The following is a 17,741-nucleotide window of genomic DNA, read 5'->3' as shown; positions in this document are numbered from 1 at the left end:
AAGATGTCAAGGAAAGTTCCCTCTATCCCTACACTCTGAAGAGTTTTGATCAGGAATGGATGCTGTATTTTGTCAAATGCTTTCTCTGCATCTAATGAGAGGATCCTATGGTTCTTGGTTTTTCTCTTGCTGATATGATGAATCACATTGATTGTTTTACGAGTGTTGAACCAGCCTTGTGTCCCGGGAATAAATCCTACTTGGTCATGGTGAATAATTTTCTTAATGTGTTGTTGGATCCTATTGGCTAGTATCTTGTTGAGAATTTTTGCATCCATGTTCATCAGGGATATTGGTCTGTAATTCTCCTTTTTGGTGGGGTCTTTGTCTGGTTTTGGAATTAAGGTGATGCTGGCCTCATAGAACGAATTTGGAAGTACTCCATCTCTTTCTATCTTTCCAAACAGCTTTAGTAGAATAGGTATGATTTCTTCTTTAAACGTTTGATAGAATTCCCCTGGGAAGCCATCTGGCCCTGGACTCTTGTGTCTTGGGAGGTTTTTGATGACTGTTTCAATTTCCTCCCTGGTTATTGGCCTGTTCAGGTTGTCTATTTCTTCCTGTTCCAGTTTTGGTAGTTTGTGGCTTTCCAGGAATGCGTCCATTTCTTCTAGATTGCCTAATTTATTGGCGTAGAGCTGTTCATAATATGTTTTTAAAATCGTTTGTATTTCCTTGGTGTTGGTAGTGATCTCTCCTTTCTCATTCATGATTTTATTAATTTGAGTCTTCTCTCTCTTCTTTTTAATAAGGTTGGCTAATGGTTTATCTATCTTATTAATTCTTTCAAAGAACCAACTCCTGGTTCTATTGATCTGTTCCACAGTTCTTCTGGTCTCAATTTCGTTGAGTTCTGCTCGAATTTTAATTAACTCTCTTCTTCTGCTGGGTGTAGGGTCGATTTGCTGCTTTTTCTCTAGCTCCTTTAGGTGTAAGGTTAGCTTTTGTATTTGAGTTCTTTCCAGTTTTTGGATGGATGCTTGTATTGCGATGTATTTCCCCCTCAGGACTGCTTTTGCTGCATCCCAAAGATTTTGAACAGTTGTATCTTCATTCTCATTAGTTTCCATGAATCTTTTTAATTCTTCCTTAATTTCCTGGTTGACCCTTTCATCTTTTAGCAGGATGGTCCTTAACCTCCACGTGTTTGAGGTCCTTCCAAACTTCTTCTTGTGATTGAGTTCTAATTTCAAGGCGTTATGGTCTGAGAATATGCAGGGGACGATCCCAATCTTTTGGTATCGGTTCAGACCCGATTTGTGACCCAGTATGTGGTCTATTCTGGAGAAAGTTCCATGTGCACTTGAGAAGAATGTGTATTCAGTTGAGTTTGGATGTAAAGTTCTGTAGATATCTGTGAAATCTATCTGGTCCAGTGTATCATTTAAAGCTCTCGTTTCTTTGGAGATGTTGTGCTTAGAAGACCTATCGAGGGTAGAAAGAGCTAGATTGACGTCACCAAGTATAAGTGTATTATTATCCAAGTATTTCTTCACTTTGGTTAATAATTGGTTTAAGTATTTGGCAGGTCCCACATTCGGGGCATATATATTGAGGATTGTTAAGTCCTCTTGCTGGATAGATCCTTTAAGTATGATATAGTGTCCCTCTTCGTCTCTCACTGTAGTCTTCGGGGTAAATTTTAGTTTATCTGATATAAGGATGGCTACCCCTCCTTTCTTTTGAGAACCATTTGAATGGTAAATGGTTCTCCAACTTTTTATTTTCAGGTTGTAGGTGTCCTTCTGTCTAAAATGAGTCTCTTGTAGACAGCAAATAGATGGGTCCTGCTTTTTTATCCAGTCTGAAACCCTGTGCCTTTTGATGGGGTCATTAAGCCCGTTCACGTTCAGAGTTACTACTGACAGATATGAGTTTAGTGTCATCATGATATCTATTCGGTCCTTGTTTTTGTGGATTGTTCCACTGAACTTCTTCTTAAAGGGGAATTTTAGGAGTCCCCCTTAAAATTTCTTGCAGAGCTGGTTTGGAGGTCACATATTCTTTCAGTTCCTGCCTGTCTTGGAAGCTCTTTATCTCTCCTTCCATTTTGAATGAGAGCCTTGCTGGATAGAGTATTCTTGGTTGCATGTTCTTCTCATTTAGGACCCTGAATATATCCTGCCAGCCCTTTCTAGCCTGCCAGGTCTCTGTGGATAGGTCTGCTGTTACCCTAATATTCCTCCCCATGAAAGTCAGGGACTTCCTGTCTCTTGCTGCTTTAAGGATCTTCTCTTTATCTTTGGAATTTGCAAGCTTCACTATTAGATGTCGAGGTGTTGAACGGTTTTTATTGATTTTAGGGGGGGATCTCTCTATTTCCTGGATCTGAATGCCTGTTTCCCTTCCCAGACTGGGAAAGTTTTCAGCTAGGCTTTGTTCAAATACATATTCTGGCCCTCTGGCCCTTTCGGCGCCCTCGGAAACCCCAGTTAAACGTAGGTTTTTCTTCCTTAGGCTGTCATTTACTTCCCTTAATCTGTCTTCATGGTCTTTTAATTGTTTGTCTCTTTTTTCCTCAGTTTCCCTCTTTGCCATCAACTTGTCTTCTATGTCACTCACTCGTTCTTCCACCTCGTTAACCCTCGTCGTTAGGACTTCTAGTTTGGATTGCATCTCATTCAATTGATTTTTAATTTCTGCCTGATTGGATCTAAATTCTGCAGTCATGAAGTCTCGTGAGTCCTTAATGCTTTTTTGTAGAGCCACCAGTAGCTGTATAATAGTGCTTCTGAATTGGCTTTCTGACATTGAATTGTAATCCAGATTTTGTAACTCTGTGGGAGAGAGGACTGTTTCTGATTCTTTCTTTTGAGGTGAGGTTTTCCTTCTAGTCATTTTGCTCAGTGCAGAGTGGCCAAAAAACAAGTTGTATTGGGAAAAGGAGAGAAAGAGAGAGAGAGAAGGAAAGAAAAGAGAAAAAGATGGAAAAAAGAGAAGAAAAAGAGAAAAAGAAAGGTGAAAAAAAAGGGGGGTGGGGAAAGCAATCAGAAATCAAAAAGTAAAAAAAGAAAAAAAAAACACGGGGGAGTATCTTCTGATTCTGTAGACTTTAAGTCCCTTGACTTCCCTGGAACTGGTCCGTCTAGCTGGTCTTCTGGGGGAGGGGCCTGCTGTGCTGATTTTCAGGTGTTAGCACTTGGGGGAGCTGCTCTGCCCCCTGCCTGCTGCAGGGCTCAGTGGGGGTTGTTTACCCTGTGAGTCCCCAGGAGGTACAGCCTCAGTGGTTATGGCAGCTCTGGAAGCCTGGAGTCAGCCCCCGCAGGAACTATGGGGCTCTCCGTCCGGTCCGCAGGACCTGGAGGTTCCGGGGCGGGGCCGCTGATCTGCTCAGCTCGGGGCAGGAGCGTCCTTGCTGTCCTGGGCCCTCCCGGCCTCTGCCTGTCCCGGGGGGAGGCCGGATCCTGGGCTGTGTCCCGGCGCCCTGTGCTCCCGGCCTGCGCTGTTGGATTCACGCTCCCGGCCGCGCAGCCGCCTCTCTGCCGAGCTGCCGCCCGAGCCTCGCCGAGCTGCTCCCGGCCGCGCAGCTCCCTCCGCGCAGAGCCGCACCCGAGCCCCTCTGAGCTGCTCCGGGTCCCGCCGTGCGCCTTGCAGCCCTTAGGGAGCTCGGCGCACTCTCCGGGGCGCAGGTGTCTGTTAGTGTCCCCGGGAGCCCGAGGGCATCCCCGCCCTCCTGGGTCCTGCTCTAACTCCCTGCGGGCGCCTTTCCGCCCGGGAAGGTTGGTGCAGCTCCTGCTTCTCTGGGACGGGGCTCTCCTGTCCTGGGGACACTCGCCCCGGCCTTAGCCCGGCTCCTCGCGGGGCCCCTCCCCCTCGGAGGCCTTTTGTTTCTTTATTTCTTTATCCCCGTCTTCCTACCTTGATAGAAGCGCGAACTCTTCTCACTGTAGCATTCCAGCTGGTCTCTCTTTAAATCTCAGGCCGAATTCATAGATTTTCAGGATGATTTGAAGGTTATCTAGGTAATTTGGTGGGGACAGGTGATTTGGGGACCCTACTCTTCCGCCATCTTGCCCCTCCTCGTACTTTTACATTTTTACCACTAATACAGAAAAATATCTAAATGGGGGAATTCCTCGAGTTTTATTTACATTTAAAAACTGAGAGCCCAGGACACCAAGGTGGCTCAGTGATTGAGCATCTGCCTTTGGGTCAGGGCATGATCCCCCCCACTCCCCAGATCAAGTCCCAGTCTTGCATGGGGCTCCCTACGGGGAGCTTGCTTCTACCTCTGCCTATGTCTCTGCCTCTCAATCTGTGTCTCTCATGAATAAATAAATAAAATCCTTTTTTAAAAAGTGGAGAGCCTTCTTGAAAAAGAAACAATACAGAGAAGAGCAATCACCCAATTCAATGGGACTAAATTGTGAAGAATAAGAAAAGCTTTAGACTCTGGCAACATGTAGATTATGTAACCATCACACAACCTTATGAAAAAGAACATGTCCCTAAAATAACAAAAGCCTGTCAGTCTTTTAGTATGACGAGGACAAATCCAAAACAACTGCAAATAAAAGAATTTAGCTATACTAAATGTACTCATATCAACTAAGCTCTGGAGCAGTTACTACCCTCTTCAGAGGTCAAGGTGTTCAACATGTGCCCGTCATCAAAATGACCACTCTTGCGGGACATGACTGGCATTAATACTATAATGTTTCATTTTTTAAAACTGCAAGCTGAAAATCAATTAAATATTCTCATTAGAGAATAGAAACTCTTCACAAAAATAATTTAATGCTATATTCATTAATGTGTTTTAATCCAAAAGTCGTGATTTCTCTATCAACAAATGTTTGTTTAGTTTATGAGAGACGGTTATTTAAGGGACTTAAGCAGAGTAAAACATATTAAAATCAACAACTGGCTTCATGTAGTTTTCCAGGTTTTAATCTGCTAATAGCTGTAATGACTACTATATCCATTAAGTATATAAATCTTTCCATAGATAACATAAGAATAATTTCAAGCAAAATATACTTTAGTTAATCACTAACATGATCCAGCACACTGCTTTAGCTATAACATATCAGCTCTATGTCTGTTTATGCTTTATTCACTTTAGATATGTTCTATATGAAGCATTTAATTTCAGAGTTAATACAATCTTAGCATGCTTCTTAGCTATCTCTCCTTTCCACCAGTGAATACTCATAAAATGTAAACACAGTAGTACACAGTAGAATAAGCAAAATACATTTAGAGAGGTAAATATGCCATAAACATTTTATAATGCACTGCAAAGCCTAATTAACGTTGCTTTAATTTTCCATAATTTTGAATTGCATACATTTGCTATTCCCTGCATTAATGTAGGTTAGCTGAGAGTTAACCATGTAACATTAAACTCTACATATATAATCTGGAGATAAGAAAAATAAGAATTTGGATAGTTTTTAAGATCATGACGTTCCCCTTGATAAGTAGCCTTGTACAGATGAATAGTATTACTTATTAAATATTTGGTGAAATGAAGTGACAAATGAAATGACCTGAAAAATATCTTTTATATAAATGTAAACATGTTTATAATATTTAAATACAGTTAACATTATATATATGTTATATATATATATATATATATATATATATATATATATATATATACTGTGTGTGTGTGTGTTCAAACTGAATATTCTAATTGGCTTATAAAATGAGACCTAAAACTTGTGTACTATACATAAAACATACTATGCAGTAAATTTTTTTCTATGAAAAAACTTCCCTTTCATCTTCCTCAAATAAAAACCTGGAGGTGACTCATAATTTTTTTTTACAAAATAAAATCAGAAGCTTAGCAGAACACAGGCTATCTTCAAAGCATCAGGCTTAATGTTAATATTAAACATTTAATTATGTTTAATAATTACATTTGCAAATAATTTTGCAAAGCAAATCAAACTCTAAGCTTGAGAATCTATTTAAAATTCTAACACAGGGATCCCTGGGTGGTGCAGCTGTTTGGCGCCTGCCTTTGGCCCAGGGCGCGATTCTGGAGACCCCGGATCGAATCCCACATCGGGCTCCCGGTGCATGAAGCCTGCTTCTCTCTCTGCCTATGTCTCTGCCTCTCTCTCTCTCTCTCTCTCTCTCTCTCTCTGTTTGACTATCATAAAATAAATAAAAAAATTAAAAAAAAATAAAATTCTAACACAAATGAAAGAAAGCTTTTTTACATGGGGAAAACATGTTTTTTAATCCACAGTTGCACATTTTACTACAAAAACGTCTCACAGAATGACTGTGTGAATTTTTAAGGGCTCATATCATAAGGACTCAGCAAATATATGTCAGAGAAAAGATACTAAAGTCAATTAAATACAGCCATTCTTGGGATCCCTGGGTGGCGCAGCGGTTTGGCGCCTGCCTTTGGCCCAGGGGGCGATCCTGGAGACCCGGGATCGAGTCCCACGTCGGGCTCCCGGTGCATGGAGCCTGCTTCTCCCTCTGCCTGTGTCTCTGACTCTCTCTCTGTGACTATCATAAATAAATAAAAATTAAAAAAAAATACAGCCATTCTGAAGTAGAAATACCTGTTTTATTCCAATCTCCTCTTGATATGTATTTTATTTATAACATGAGTAATTCTATACGTTCATAAAACTAAAATATTGTGTTTTCTTTCTAACTATTTTTAGTTGAAACTTTCTGGTATAATTCTAAAGACTAAAAAAAAATCTAGTGTTTACTGATAAAACACATGGCAGATATGAAGAAGGAAATTGAAGTATTCAACAATAGATATTTGGCAAAAAAAATTGTAATCACAAAGATTTCACAATTTAGCAAATATAAGAGAGAGGATATATGGTTTATGTTCCCTAAGCTAAAGACATCATGATTCTAGAATATAAGCTCCATGACAGAACAGACTGTTGTGTTCACTGTTTGCAGCAACTAAAACAATGGCATCACATAGTATACTTTACACAAACACACTCGTGCACATGCAGAGTCACAACAAGTCTAATAATAAGATCAAAATGGTTGTGAAGAAGTTTTTATTTCAATTCCAATAATTAAATTGATAGAGTCTTCCAAATGTCTACAGATTAAAGACAACACTGCATAAAGATACAACTTATGTCCTGTGGAGAACCATTTCAGTTGAGGTACTCTTAAATTCTTGTAAATAAGTTTCCTTGGATGGAATTCAAGATGAGAACCGTATCATACAGTGTCCTACTCTATTGTTCATACTGTTATATAAAGTGAGTCTTCAGTATCTATATGGTTATTATCCTTCCAGAAGGATCAAGGACTAACATACAGATATAGTAACATTTTATGGATGGTCACGTTAAAGTTTTTATATAGTTTATCTGATTTTTGGTGTGCTTTAATACAGCACTAAACTCAACATCCTTAAAATAAGTACTATGTAAATTGCACCTATGTAGTCTACTATCTAAAGCCATTAAGAGATAGAATGGTCTTAAATGATAATTATGTATGTATTTTTAAATGTTTTTACTTCAATACAGAAGGATATCTCAAAATTGATACATAATTTAGATAATGCATTTAACAAATAAAATTAAAAATAAATTTATCCCAATATTGTTTGTGATGCTATTAACTATGCTTTTTAGACAAATAAGTGAGAGACAGACTTCTTCCAAAATAACTAAAAGCTCAGAATCTAACATATTGCTGTAAAGCTATAATGGTTATAACTGTTAATCCAATACACCTTTTATACAAACCCATACACACGAGTGGAAAAATAGCACAGATGTTCATCTCTAATGCAATTTCCATTCAATTTCCTAAGTGCAGTCCCTGTGTGCAAACTAGCTTAATGTTATGTTTAGCTTGCAAATTCTTTTAATAAATAATGAATGCAATAAAACTAGGAGATCAATGGCAAGCTGAGAAATCATAAAAAAAAAAGCCTTTTGTGTTCAGGCTGTTGCCCATTTCAAACTTTAATCCAGAGACAGATCAATATTACTTTTTTTCTTTTTAGCTCATCACATAAAAAGCATAAACATAGCCTAAATGCTCTTATAATCTAACAGTTGCCAGCAACCTGATAAGATCATTGAACACAATTGCAATTTAATGTTATACACCTTACATTACACACTACATTATACACTATTAAGCAGTCAACTTGTTTAAGAATAAAATGGTTATATAGCAATAAAAATAGTTTCATCATTTTTTAATGTTCCTGTCCTATATATATATATTATTCCAGTAACATAATTACAAATTTTTCATCATCATTTGTTCTAATAAACTAGATAATTTTAATGGGTCAAAATAGTACATACGTATGAGTAGTTTCAATCTCAGGGATCCTGGATGAAAGGAAATTTAACTCTTCAAAATTAATTGCACCTGAAAGAACTAAGTTATTCCTTTAAATGGATGGGGGGCGGGATACTTCATGTAAATTCGTGTTGTACTGAATGGGTCTTGAGCTTATCTAGGAAAAAAGTAAATCATAATTCTTAGGTATTTGTGTTTCTATTCACAGGCTAAGAGGAAAATCTTGTTCTTCCCACCTCAATTTGGATAAACATGCATTTTCTTTTTGAATGATCAAAAGTAAACTGTCAATACAGGTGGTACTGATATCAAATATTATAAATCTAAATAGCTGAAAATGATTTTAAGGTAGTAGGCTTGTCTTATTTATTAATTCTTGCCTATTCATAATATTAGAGCATCTTCTGTGGGTTTTCACTAAAAGGAAATGTCAAGAAGTCATCTTTTCTTTAAAGGTATATTTCAGTTCCAAATTCTAATTTCATATATTAGATTTTGATAGCTTTATATGCATATTTGTGAAAAGTTTATGGCATGATTACAAAAGATTTTATAATAGAATTAAAATTTCAAGATTAGTGTCTTTAATAACTGCATACCTTATGTAACTATTTCCTAGCTTTTCAAAGGAATGGCAATTTGTGCAAAGAATTTTGATGAGGAATAAATGTGTATGTGTGTGCATGATTGTATTCACTTAACAAATGTGAATCAAGTACCTAAAATATATACAATATTAGGCTTAATGAAGTCTTGCAATGAATATTACTAAAGTTAAAATTTACTCCTTAGAAATTATTACAAATTCAAGGTTTTGCTCTATGTAATAATTTCAGTTCTCATTTAAGGATATCATTATAGGTAGTGATAAACTTATCAATTTGCTCTTTAACTATATTATATTCAATTTAGCTATATTATATACACATTCTCAATATAATAATTTCATCAATTCTAATTTATAAATTTATCTCTAAAGAAAGATGTGGTAAAAAAATTCTCATGAAAACATTCCCATGTTTTAAGCAAATCTTGGGAAAAAAACCCTGTACATAACTTTATTAAACTTCATTATAAATTTCTCTCTAAACTATACTGTAGATCATAGTATATATCCTAAGTTTCCAAAATTAGCCTAACTTTGGAGATAAAAATTCTCCTGAAGAATTTGAGACCTCAACGGTATCAATTAACAGTGTTTCCTGTTTTCCTATTTTAATAAAGCTAACAAAATTATGATGAAAGAATACTGTAAAGGCCTGCAAAGAGGAACTAACTCTAAGAGCTGATTTTTTAAAATACATATTCTTCAGGGAGTTGAACAAGAGAAAAATTCAATCTCCTTTTTAAAATTTGTATTTTTAAATATCAGAGATTAAAAAGTTATTAAATCTACAGCATTCAACTCAAAATATTTCACAACAATTGACAGAATTATTTCTCTCTTAACACCAAGGTAATGAAGCCTTGGGTTAAATGATATAAAGTACGGTCGCTATGATATTTAATGCAGATAGGTAATAAATTTCACTAGAGTAATAACAAAGTTCCTTTTGGTGTGCCTATGCTTTTCTACAATTTTGGAAATTAAATTATAAAAGTAGCATTTATTATTACTGAATGATTTACAAATAATTACCCAGAATATAAATAACTGAATTATACTAAAATGAAATAAACTTTTCTAAGATTTTCAGCTTTACAAAGTGAGGAAATGATGAATATGCAGTGGACAAACTATCCTCCTCCTACTAAAAAGAAATATTAAATCCTAAAGGAGTTCTAAATCCCTTGGTAAGAGTATATTACAGCTGCATTAAGCCAAAAAGAAGCTTATTAGTAAGGATTTAAAAACTAACACACTTCTGTAATCAATTCAGATACAGCATTATTCTATTTATAGTGACACTTGCCATGTGTCCCAATCATATATTATTTATTCTCATTTTTCTTACCATGATTAAAATATTAATGTGGGGAGCACTTTTAAGTAGCTACACTATATTTAGGTTTTAATATATTGATTTCCACCATTTCGGAATAGTTAATATAGCATGAAAATTAAGAATCTTTCCCATGAAGAAGCTCATGATTAATTTGATATTTTTCTCTGATTCCTAAATAAAATTAAATGAATTTAGTTGTTCTGGCAGAAAATGGAAAAAGGGATGCTGCCACTTTAAAAGCTTCAATCTCTTTGACATTGCTGGCAGTGTATGGGAACATTAATGCATCTGTCAGGATAACAAGCTAAGAATAACATCTAGACATTAAACCGAGCAGAGAATCCATCTGAAGTGATTCATTCAGATCTGTCTCATTGATTTATTAAACACAGGGCAACATCTGCAGCCTCACAGAGCCGCTTGGTGAAATTAATGCAAGATCAATTCAAATGGAAAAAAGTGTAAAAGAGATAAATCAAAACACAATTTGCATGCAGTTCCACAATCAGGCTTATTGGGTGCAAATGCTCAATTTCCCTTCCAAAGCAAATGTGTTTAAATGTTGTTTTTGCTTTTTAGAATTGTGTAATCTGAAGTGACAGTGAAGAGTTTTGCAGGTTGAGATGGTGAAAGGAAAGAAAAGGAGGAAAACATGCTACCAAAGACCTTTTGAATATGCAACAAGAATATCATTAATACCTAATTGTTTTGCTTTTGGGGAAAGATTTTACGTCCTTTCTCCAAAAACAATATTTTCATTTTGGCCAATTGGAGTGATTTTAATACATATTTTAAATGTATAGAGCGGATAAACCTAAATCATTCGTATCTCTAAGTGCACCAGATAAAGTGATCCTGAAGATCTAGATTGCCAAGTGAAATATAATATATTGTGATTAAGGTTTCTCGCAATTATATTTGCCTGCTAGAAGCATTTTTAAAGCATGTAGGAATTTCATTCAGACAAAATAAAATTACTTAATAAAAAAATTACTTAATAAAGCATCAAATAATTCAGACAATATTTATACATGTATTAGGTGTTCTTGTATGAAACCATGTAAAGCATTAATATCTGAAGACCATCACTTCCTAATTATTGGCATTCATGTACTATACATTGAGGGTAATATTACACACATATATCCAAAGAAATTCTCCTTCATATCATGCATCATTTCTTTAATGTAATATTCATGACCTAGTAAATTAGTGTTTGGACAAATATTAAATCCAGCTAAAATATTTAGGTAAACACAAAAATTGTTGGTTATACAGAAGTGTACATTTAAAATGAACGTACATGTGGAAGTTCTGTGCACTGGCAGATTATAATTAAATCGCTTTAATTATAATCTGGACATCATTCTTCTAATAAAAGACAGCAATGACGACTAAGTGACTGCTTGTAATAGACAATCTGACTATCCCCTCATTATCCTATGAAATAAAATGTCTGCATTTACTGCCCAGATTAATTTCTAAAATATTTTTATTGTTTCTGCAAATGTTAAGTAATACAAAATATTAGCCCAGGAAAGTGATCCAAGTTCTTTAAAAATTTGGTTCTGCATAACTTTCCTATGAATGAAAACATCAATTGTTAAAGTAAACTGCTATTTTGTGTAGATTATGAACTATATTCAAGTGTAAATACAAAGCTGAAATCATTGAGTTACTTACAAAAATTGTGTATCTTGTATTTTAAAGTAGTTTTAAATTGTTTTAAAGACATAATTCACATGAAGTTATTCTTATATGGATGCCCATTTATGTTCTGTTCACACAGTCAAAATAACAACCACAATTGGATCATTTAAATTTTTAGTTTAAAAAAATAAATTTTACTCATTTGAATATGTGTCAAATCATGGCTCCAAATACATTAAAATATTTTCTTAATCATACATTATTGTTTCTCCAATTATTCATTTAACTATACATAAATGAATAAATAACATTTAAACAGTTGATCCTCAAATGAAATGAAATGCCACTCATGAAATCTAACAATGTTACTTTAATATAGATAGGTAGGTAAAAACAGATTAACACTAAAATGTGCTGATTTTTCAGTTACCAAATATCAATTTTTAAAAGATTATTTATTTATTTATTTATTTATTTATTTATTTATTTATTCATTCATTCATTCATGAGGGAGAGAGAGACAGAGAGACAGAGAGAGGCAGAGACACAGGCAGAGAGAGAAGGCTTCACGCAGGGAGTCTGATGTGGGACTCGATCCCGGGAGCTCGGGATCATGCCCTGGGCGGAAAGCAGGCGCTCAACCACCGAGCCACCCAGGCGTCCCTGAATACCAATTTTTATATATTTTAATTTTTTTTATATTTTAATTTTTTTTTGTTTATGATAGTCACAGAGAGAGAGAGAGAGAGAGAGAGAGAGAGAGAGAGAGAGAGAGAGTCAGAGACACAGGCAGAGGGAGAAGCAGGCTCCATGCACCGGGAGCCCGACGTGGGACTCGATCCCGGGTCTCCAGGATCGTGCCCTGGGTCAAAGGCAGGCGCCAAACCGCTGCGCCACCCAGGGATCCCCCAATTCTTAATTTAATATTCTACTGCTGCATGAAACTTTGAAAAATTTAGTAAGGAAAATCCATTGCATGAGAGTGATATTTTTAGACATTTGCTTTCTGAATCTGCCTGCTCTGATATTAAAAACTCCAAGTTTTGTTGCATAATATTTTTAAAAAAAATCACAGTGCTTTAGCTGAAAAAAAAAAAGATCTAAAACAAGATAATTTTTCCCATTGGGTTGGGTCTTTTTATCATCATTTTCTTAAAGATCCTCAAAATAATCTCCCTGCAACTAGTTTCTGAAGTAAGAAAGCATCAAGGAAAAATATTGTATAGCCCTTTTGGAATTGCAGTGATGTAAAGCTCGACTTATTTAATAAAACAATGTATAGTCAAGAATTTTTTTAGTTTTACTATTCTCTAGTAGCTAAGGCAGGTATTATTTTCCAACTCCTTTTCTGGGAAGACAAGTTTGAATATTTTGAAAATTAGCTAATAACAAAATAGTTAATATAAACCACTGATAGAGTTCTTGTGACTCTCAGTACTGTCAAAGAAACAACCATATATGTATTTTATTCATCTACCTTTCTTCAGTGCACATTAATAAAAATATGTCCTGAGCTGAACAAATCCAAATGCGATTTAATGGCAATACGTTAAGGTCTTCAAAAATGACCAATTTGAAAATAGTCCATTTTGTGTCTTCTGGAATAGTGTAGGAAGTATTTCAATAGAATTCCCTAAGTCAGGACATATACTCTCCCTTAGTTAACTGACAGAGAGGGGAAGAAATGTTTATTATGTAGGAGAAGAAAATTGCCAATGACACCATTACAAATAGGCCTTCCTTTGAACAATGTATTATGGAAATTTGTTCATCAGAGATGAAGATGAATCTCTTTTGTCAAATAAGAATAGCATATAAGAGTTTCTACTCACTGAACATATATATACCTTTTCCTTGCATCCCGCTTTAGCCAGAAGAACTAAGTCATGAGTCCTCAGTGACAATCCTCTTTAGCCAAGTCCCCATTGATTTGTTGCTCATTTCTTTGGGCATCTCTATGAGTTCTTCTGATCCATCTTTCACCTCCTCTCATAGCATCATTCTGCTCATGTCCTACATCTCTTTTCTCTTACTGGCTTCATGTCTGTCTCATCTACCTTATTTTGTCTGTCGTGAGCCTCATTCCTATTTACATCCCTTACCTTCCTTTACTCTGACTAGAAAAGTCATAGAAATAATGTTGATTTAAATAATAATTTCACAATTTTATAAAATCATTCATATGTTGGGAATGATTCAAGGTACACATTTCTGTAAATAATGTTACCTAAAGTCATAAAGCATCCATTATATGTTATCATTTTTTTGTAGTTTTTAACAACATGGTTATTAGGGCATTTTGTAGTGATAAAATTTGGTAATGTTATTTTATCATTGATAAGATTTTCCCTAGACATTGTGGGGTTTTTTTTACTCTCTAGAAATTGCAATATAGGTGTGTTTCTAGTAGTTTTCCTCAACTACATTCATGTACTGCATTCATAGAATATATTTCATAAATTTTTACGATCATATATTGTAACACTTGCAACACACTTACAGAAAATGCATGTTAATAAATAACATGCCCATAAAGAAATAAATGCAAAAGGAGGCACAGCATAACTCATACATATTTCTTATATTTTTAATATTTCTCTATCATCTTTATACATGCATATACACAAAAGCAATTTAAGCCCCCCAAAAAAAGTTAGCATTGTAAATGCTATGATAAGGAGTAAATAAAACTTAACTGAATTAAAATAATAACCTAAAAACATATATAAAATAGAGTCTAAAAATAGTATAAGAACACCTGCCTCTTGATACTGAATAATATTATTTTTCCCTTCAGTAAGTAGCTCTAATAAAAATTAATTAAATAAAAGTTTCTATTTAGAGGGAAGCATCAGTTACATTAAAATACTAATCTGTTTTTAAATGAAAGTCATAGATTTTGCTCAAGGATGTGTAAATTAATTATTAACATAGGACAAATTTCTGCGTGTAATAATTGTTCCACTTTAATAATGGGTGTTTGTAAGGGAGAAGGGGTAAAGGAGGGAGTGGGGGTGATAGGTATTCATGTTTAAAATTGTTTAGATGTGTCTTTTTGAATTGGCAACACCTAAATTACATGGCCCTCATCTGAAGTCCCTGGTAACTTTCTGAGTTTGTGTATTAGTAAAGTGCTTTGTGGTCAAAATAAGATTTCATTCCTACTCTTACAAGTTATAATTGCTTATTTTATCATGGGAGCAGTTATCCTTTGTGTTTTAAGACCATCTATCTACCTTAAAATCTGATCTAATAAACCAGGTTTGTAAGCCCCAGATATGAATCACTTAGAAGTTCTCATATAAATAGCTTTCTGTTTAATTCCTAGAACACAGGAGGACACTGCTCAAAGTGGGGGAAGAAAGGTCCCCTTGTAAGTTCTGTAGCATTATCTTATTGTAGCAGTCAGCAACAGTTAGTTTACAAGGTGTCAGTATACTTCAGCGATACATAGTAATTTGGATTTCACAACAGATGTTAACAATTGAGTTCCTTTTAGTTGGTAAATCCAGGGTTTTTATGATTTAAATATGCATTGTGAGAAAGTCTACCTCTGCAGAAATTTTCTGCAAAATAATCAACAGTAGTTCTGTTTTACAACCAAACTCTTTGCTCCCTTTAACCTGATGATGATTTCTTGGTTTGTATGCCAAATGTATACATGCCTAACAGATATTACGAGATTGAAGATGGAATAAACACTACAAGGACTAATTCGCGGGTCTTTTAAAAGTCAAATAATCTTGACTATATAGTTTACCTTACTTTCTTTTTTAAACTTAGAAACATTGAATACAATTTGCTTATGGATATACACCAATGGACATTTATCTACTGTCATATGAAGGAGGTACACTTACAGAGAAGCTGATCATCATCATTTAAGAAATCTTCTCTTTGGGGGAAAAGGATCCTTCCAACTGTTTGCCTGAGGAGAAGAGCTGGAAGCATCCTCTCCAACTTCTCCTTAACCCCCCGAACCCCCCAACCAATTCCCAGCCCAAGCTTTCATGCCCCACATTGCCTTGACCCAAAAAGGACGAGTGCAGGAAACTGACATCTGCCGTCGTTCTTTTTTATAAAATGGGATCTATCGGCTTTACTGTATCCTGAACCAGGGAGCTTTGCACAGCAGGCATATGCACATGTCCTCACATGCTCGTGCTCTCTCGCTCGCGGGCTCTTGCTCTCTGTCTCTATCTCTTTCTGTGCTTTTGTCTCTGCTCTCTCACAGGCGCACTCTTACACACACCGCCACTACCACCACCATCACACACCCTTAGTACTCTCACAACACACACAGAGGATGAGGAACAAATCACCCTCTGGGATGGATTCTAGACTTTGGACCCTCTGCATCCCCCAAATGCAGTGTTCTGGATTGCTAGCTTAGGAGCCCAGGCTACAGTTCTGCCAGGCTTCTCCCCTAGAAAGTCCCTGGTGTCTGTGTTCAGGAGAAAACCTATCCGACCCGTAAGGCCACGAAAGAGAAATGAAAACCACATAGAGAAATTAACAAATAACCACAAGCAGCCAATAAGCCATGCAAGATATGGGCGAAAGACTGGAAAGTTGCAGTAGAGGACAGCAAACTGAAGTTTGCACGGGGCTCATCTTAGATCCAAGCCCTGCCACCGAGCCGGGACTAGAGGGATAGGCAATTAGTCCTTCTAGTCCTCTTTCCCCATCAACTTACAGCATGAAGAATACGGGCAAGCTAGTTAAGCCACTGCAAAGTTGGATGAGGGTGATGAAACATGCAGAAGAGGGCAAAGGGGGAAGAACAAACTAAAAAATGAATATCTCACCTGGCATTGGTGCAATCGGTGAACAAAGTTTCGAAGTCTTTTCTGGTGATGAGTTTGCAGCGGTTCACCCCAGGCTGGATGGCCCCCAGACCGCGGAGGATCCGGACCTGCTCCACAGTACACACCACGGGGGATATGTCCAGTCTCTTCAGCTTGGTGTACACCGTGTGCAACCCTCCCACCAGGTGCTTAAGGAAGAGATCAAAGACTTGTGGCAGGCAAATCAGTTCCTGACCGTCCATCAGGAACGAAGCCACCTTCACACCGTGCATGTCGACCATCCTGCACTCGTTGGTGTTGGTGTTGCCGCTGCCTCCGCTGGCTCCCCCGATCCCGCCACCCCTGGAGCTGCTGCTGTGGTTATTGGCCATGAATCTGTTGGTCATATTAGGGTTGAGACGAGGAGGTTCCCCAGGAGTCGAGTATAAGGTTTCTGCCCGAAATAAGCCCTGTGGGACGCCGGCACCGCTGGAAGTTGCAGAGATCACCGGAGGTACGGAGACAGCCATGCTCATTCAGTCACAAACCGTAGGTCTTTGGGCCCTGTTTTCTTGCCCTGTCTCTTCTAGGTCTACTCGCACTCGCTCCCTCGCTCTCTCACGCTCTCTGTGGCGCGCTTGGCTCTCTCCAAACTGTTCTGAAGTCTACTGTAGCCCGGCTTACACGCTCACGCTCACCCACTACCCAGGAACAGGCGCGGCGGTCCAAGAACCCACCCCCAACACACCCCCTTCCAAGACTGGCAGCATCCCCCAGCCAATGGACCCCACCCCCTTCGGCTCCCAAGCGCCCTGAATGGCTGCTCCCCGCAAGGAGGTGGAGACTCCCTGGCCGGCCTCCCAACTACCTGAGGCCTTCCTGGTTTCGCTGGTGAAGGAGGATGGAGCCTGAAAGGGGGGCAGTAGGATTCATCCGCTTCTTGCCTAGCAGTCAGACGAGAGAACGTCCAGTTATCACACAGAGCTCCCAAAGTGGCCTAGGCTACAAGCCTCTCCCCCTCCATGCCCCACCAGTGTTGAGAGAACACAAAGCGGGACTCCAAAACGTGCCTCTCTGGAAC

General features: G+C 37.3%; 1 protein-coding gene across 1 annotated transcript in view; it reads right to left on the bottom strand.

The window, feature by feature from the left end:
• The window catches only part of DACH2 (dachshund family transcription factor 2), a 636,043-nt gene extending 618,723 nt beyond the window's left edge, over window positions 1-17,320 (bottom strand). The window contains exon 1 of the mRNA XM_055338054.1: window positions 16,682-17,320. Coding sequence (XP_055194029.1) covers window positions 16,682-17,196 — 515 coding nt within the window. The 5' untranslated portion in view covers window positions 17,197-17,320. The remainder of the gene's footprint in view (window positions 1-16,681) is intronic.
• Between the last annotated feature and the right edge of the window lie 421 nt (window positions 17,321-17,741).

The sequence above is a fragment of the Nyctereutes procyonoides genome, unplaced genomic scaffold (assembly GCF_905146905.1).
Source record: "Nyctereutes procyonoides isolate TBG_1078 unplaced genomic scaffold, NYPRO_anot_genome, whole genome shotgun sequence".
Taxonomy (NCBI): Eukaryota; Metazoa; Chordata; class Mammalia; order Carnivora; family Canidae; genus Nyctereutes; species Nyctereutes procyonoides.
Note: the sequence above shows the minus strand (reverse complement) of the source record. Positions and strands in the feature narration are given on the sequence as shown.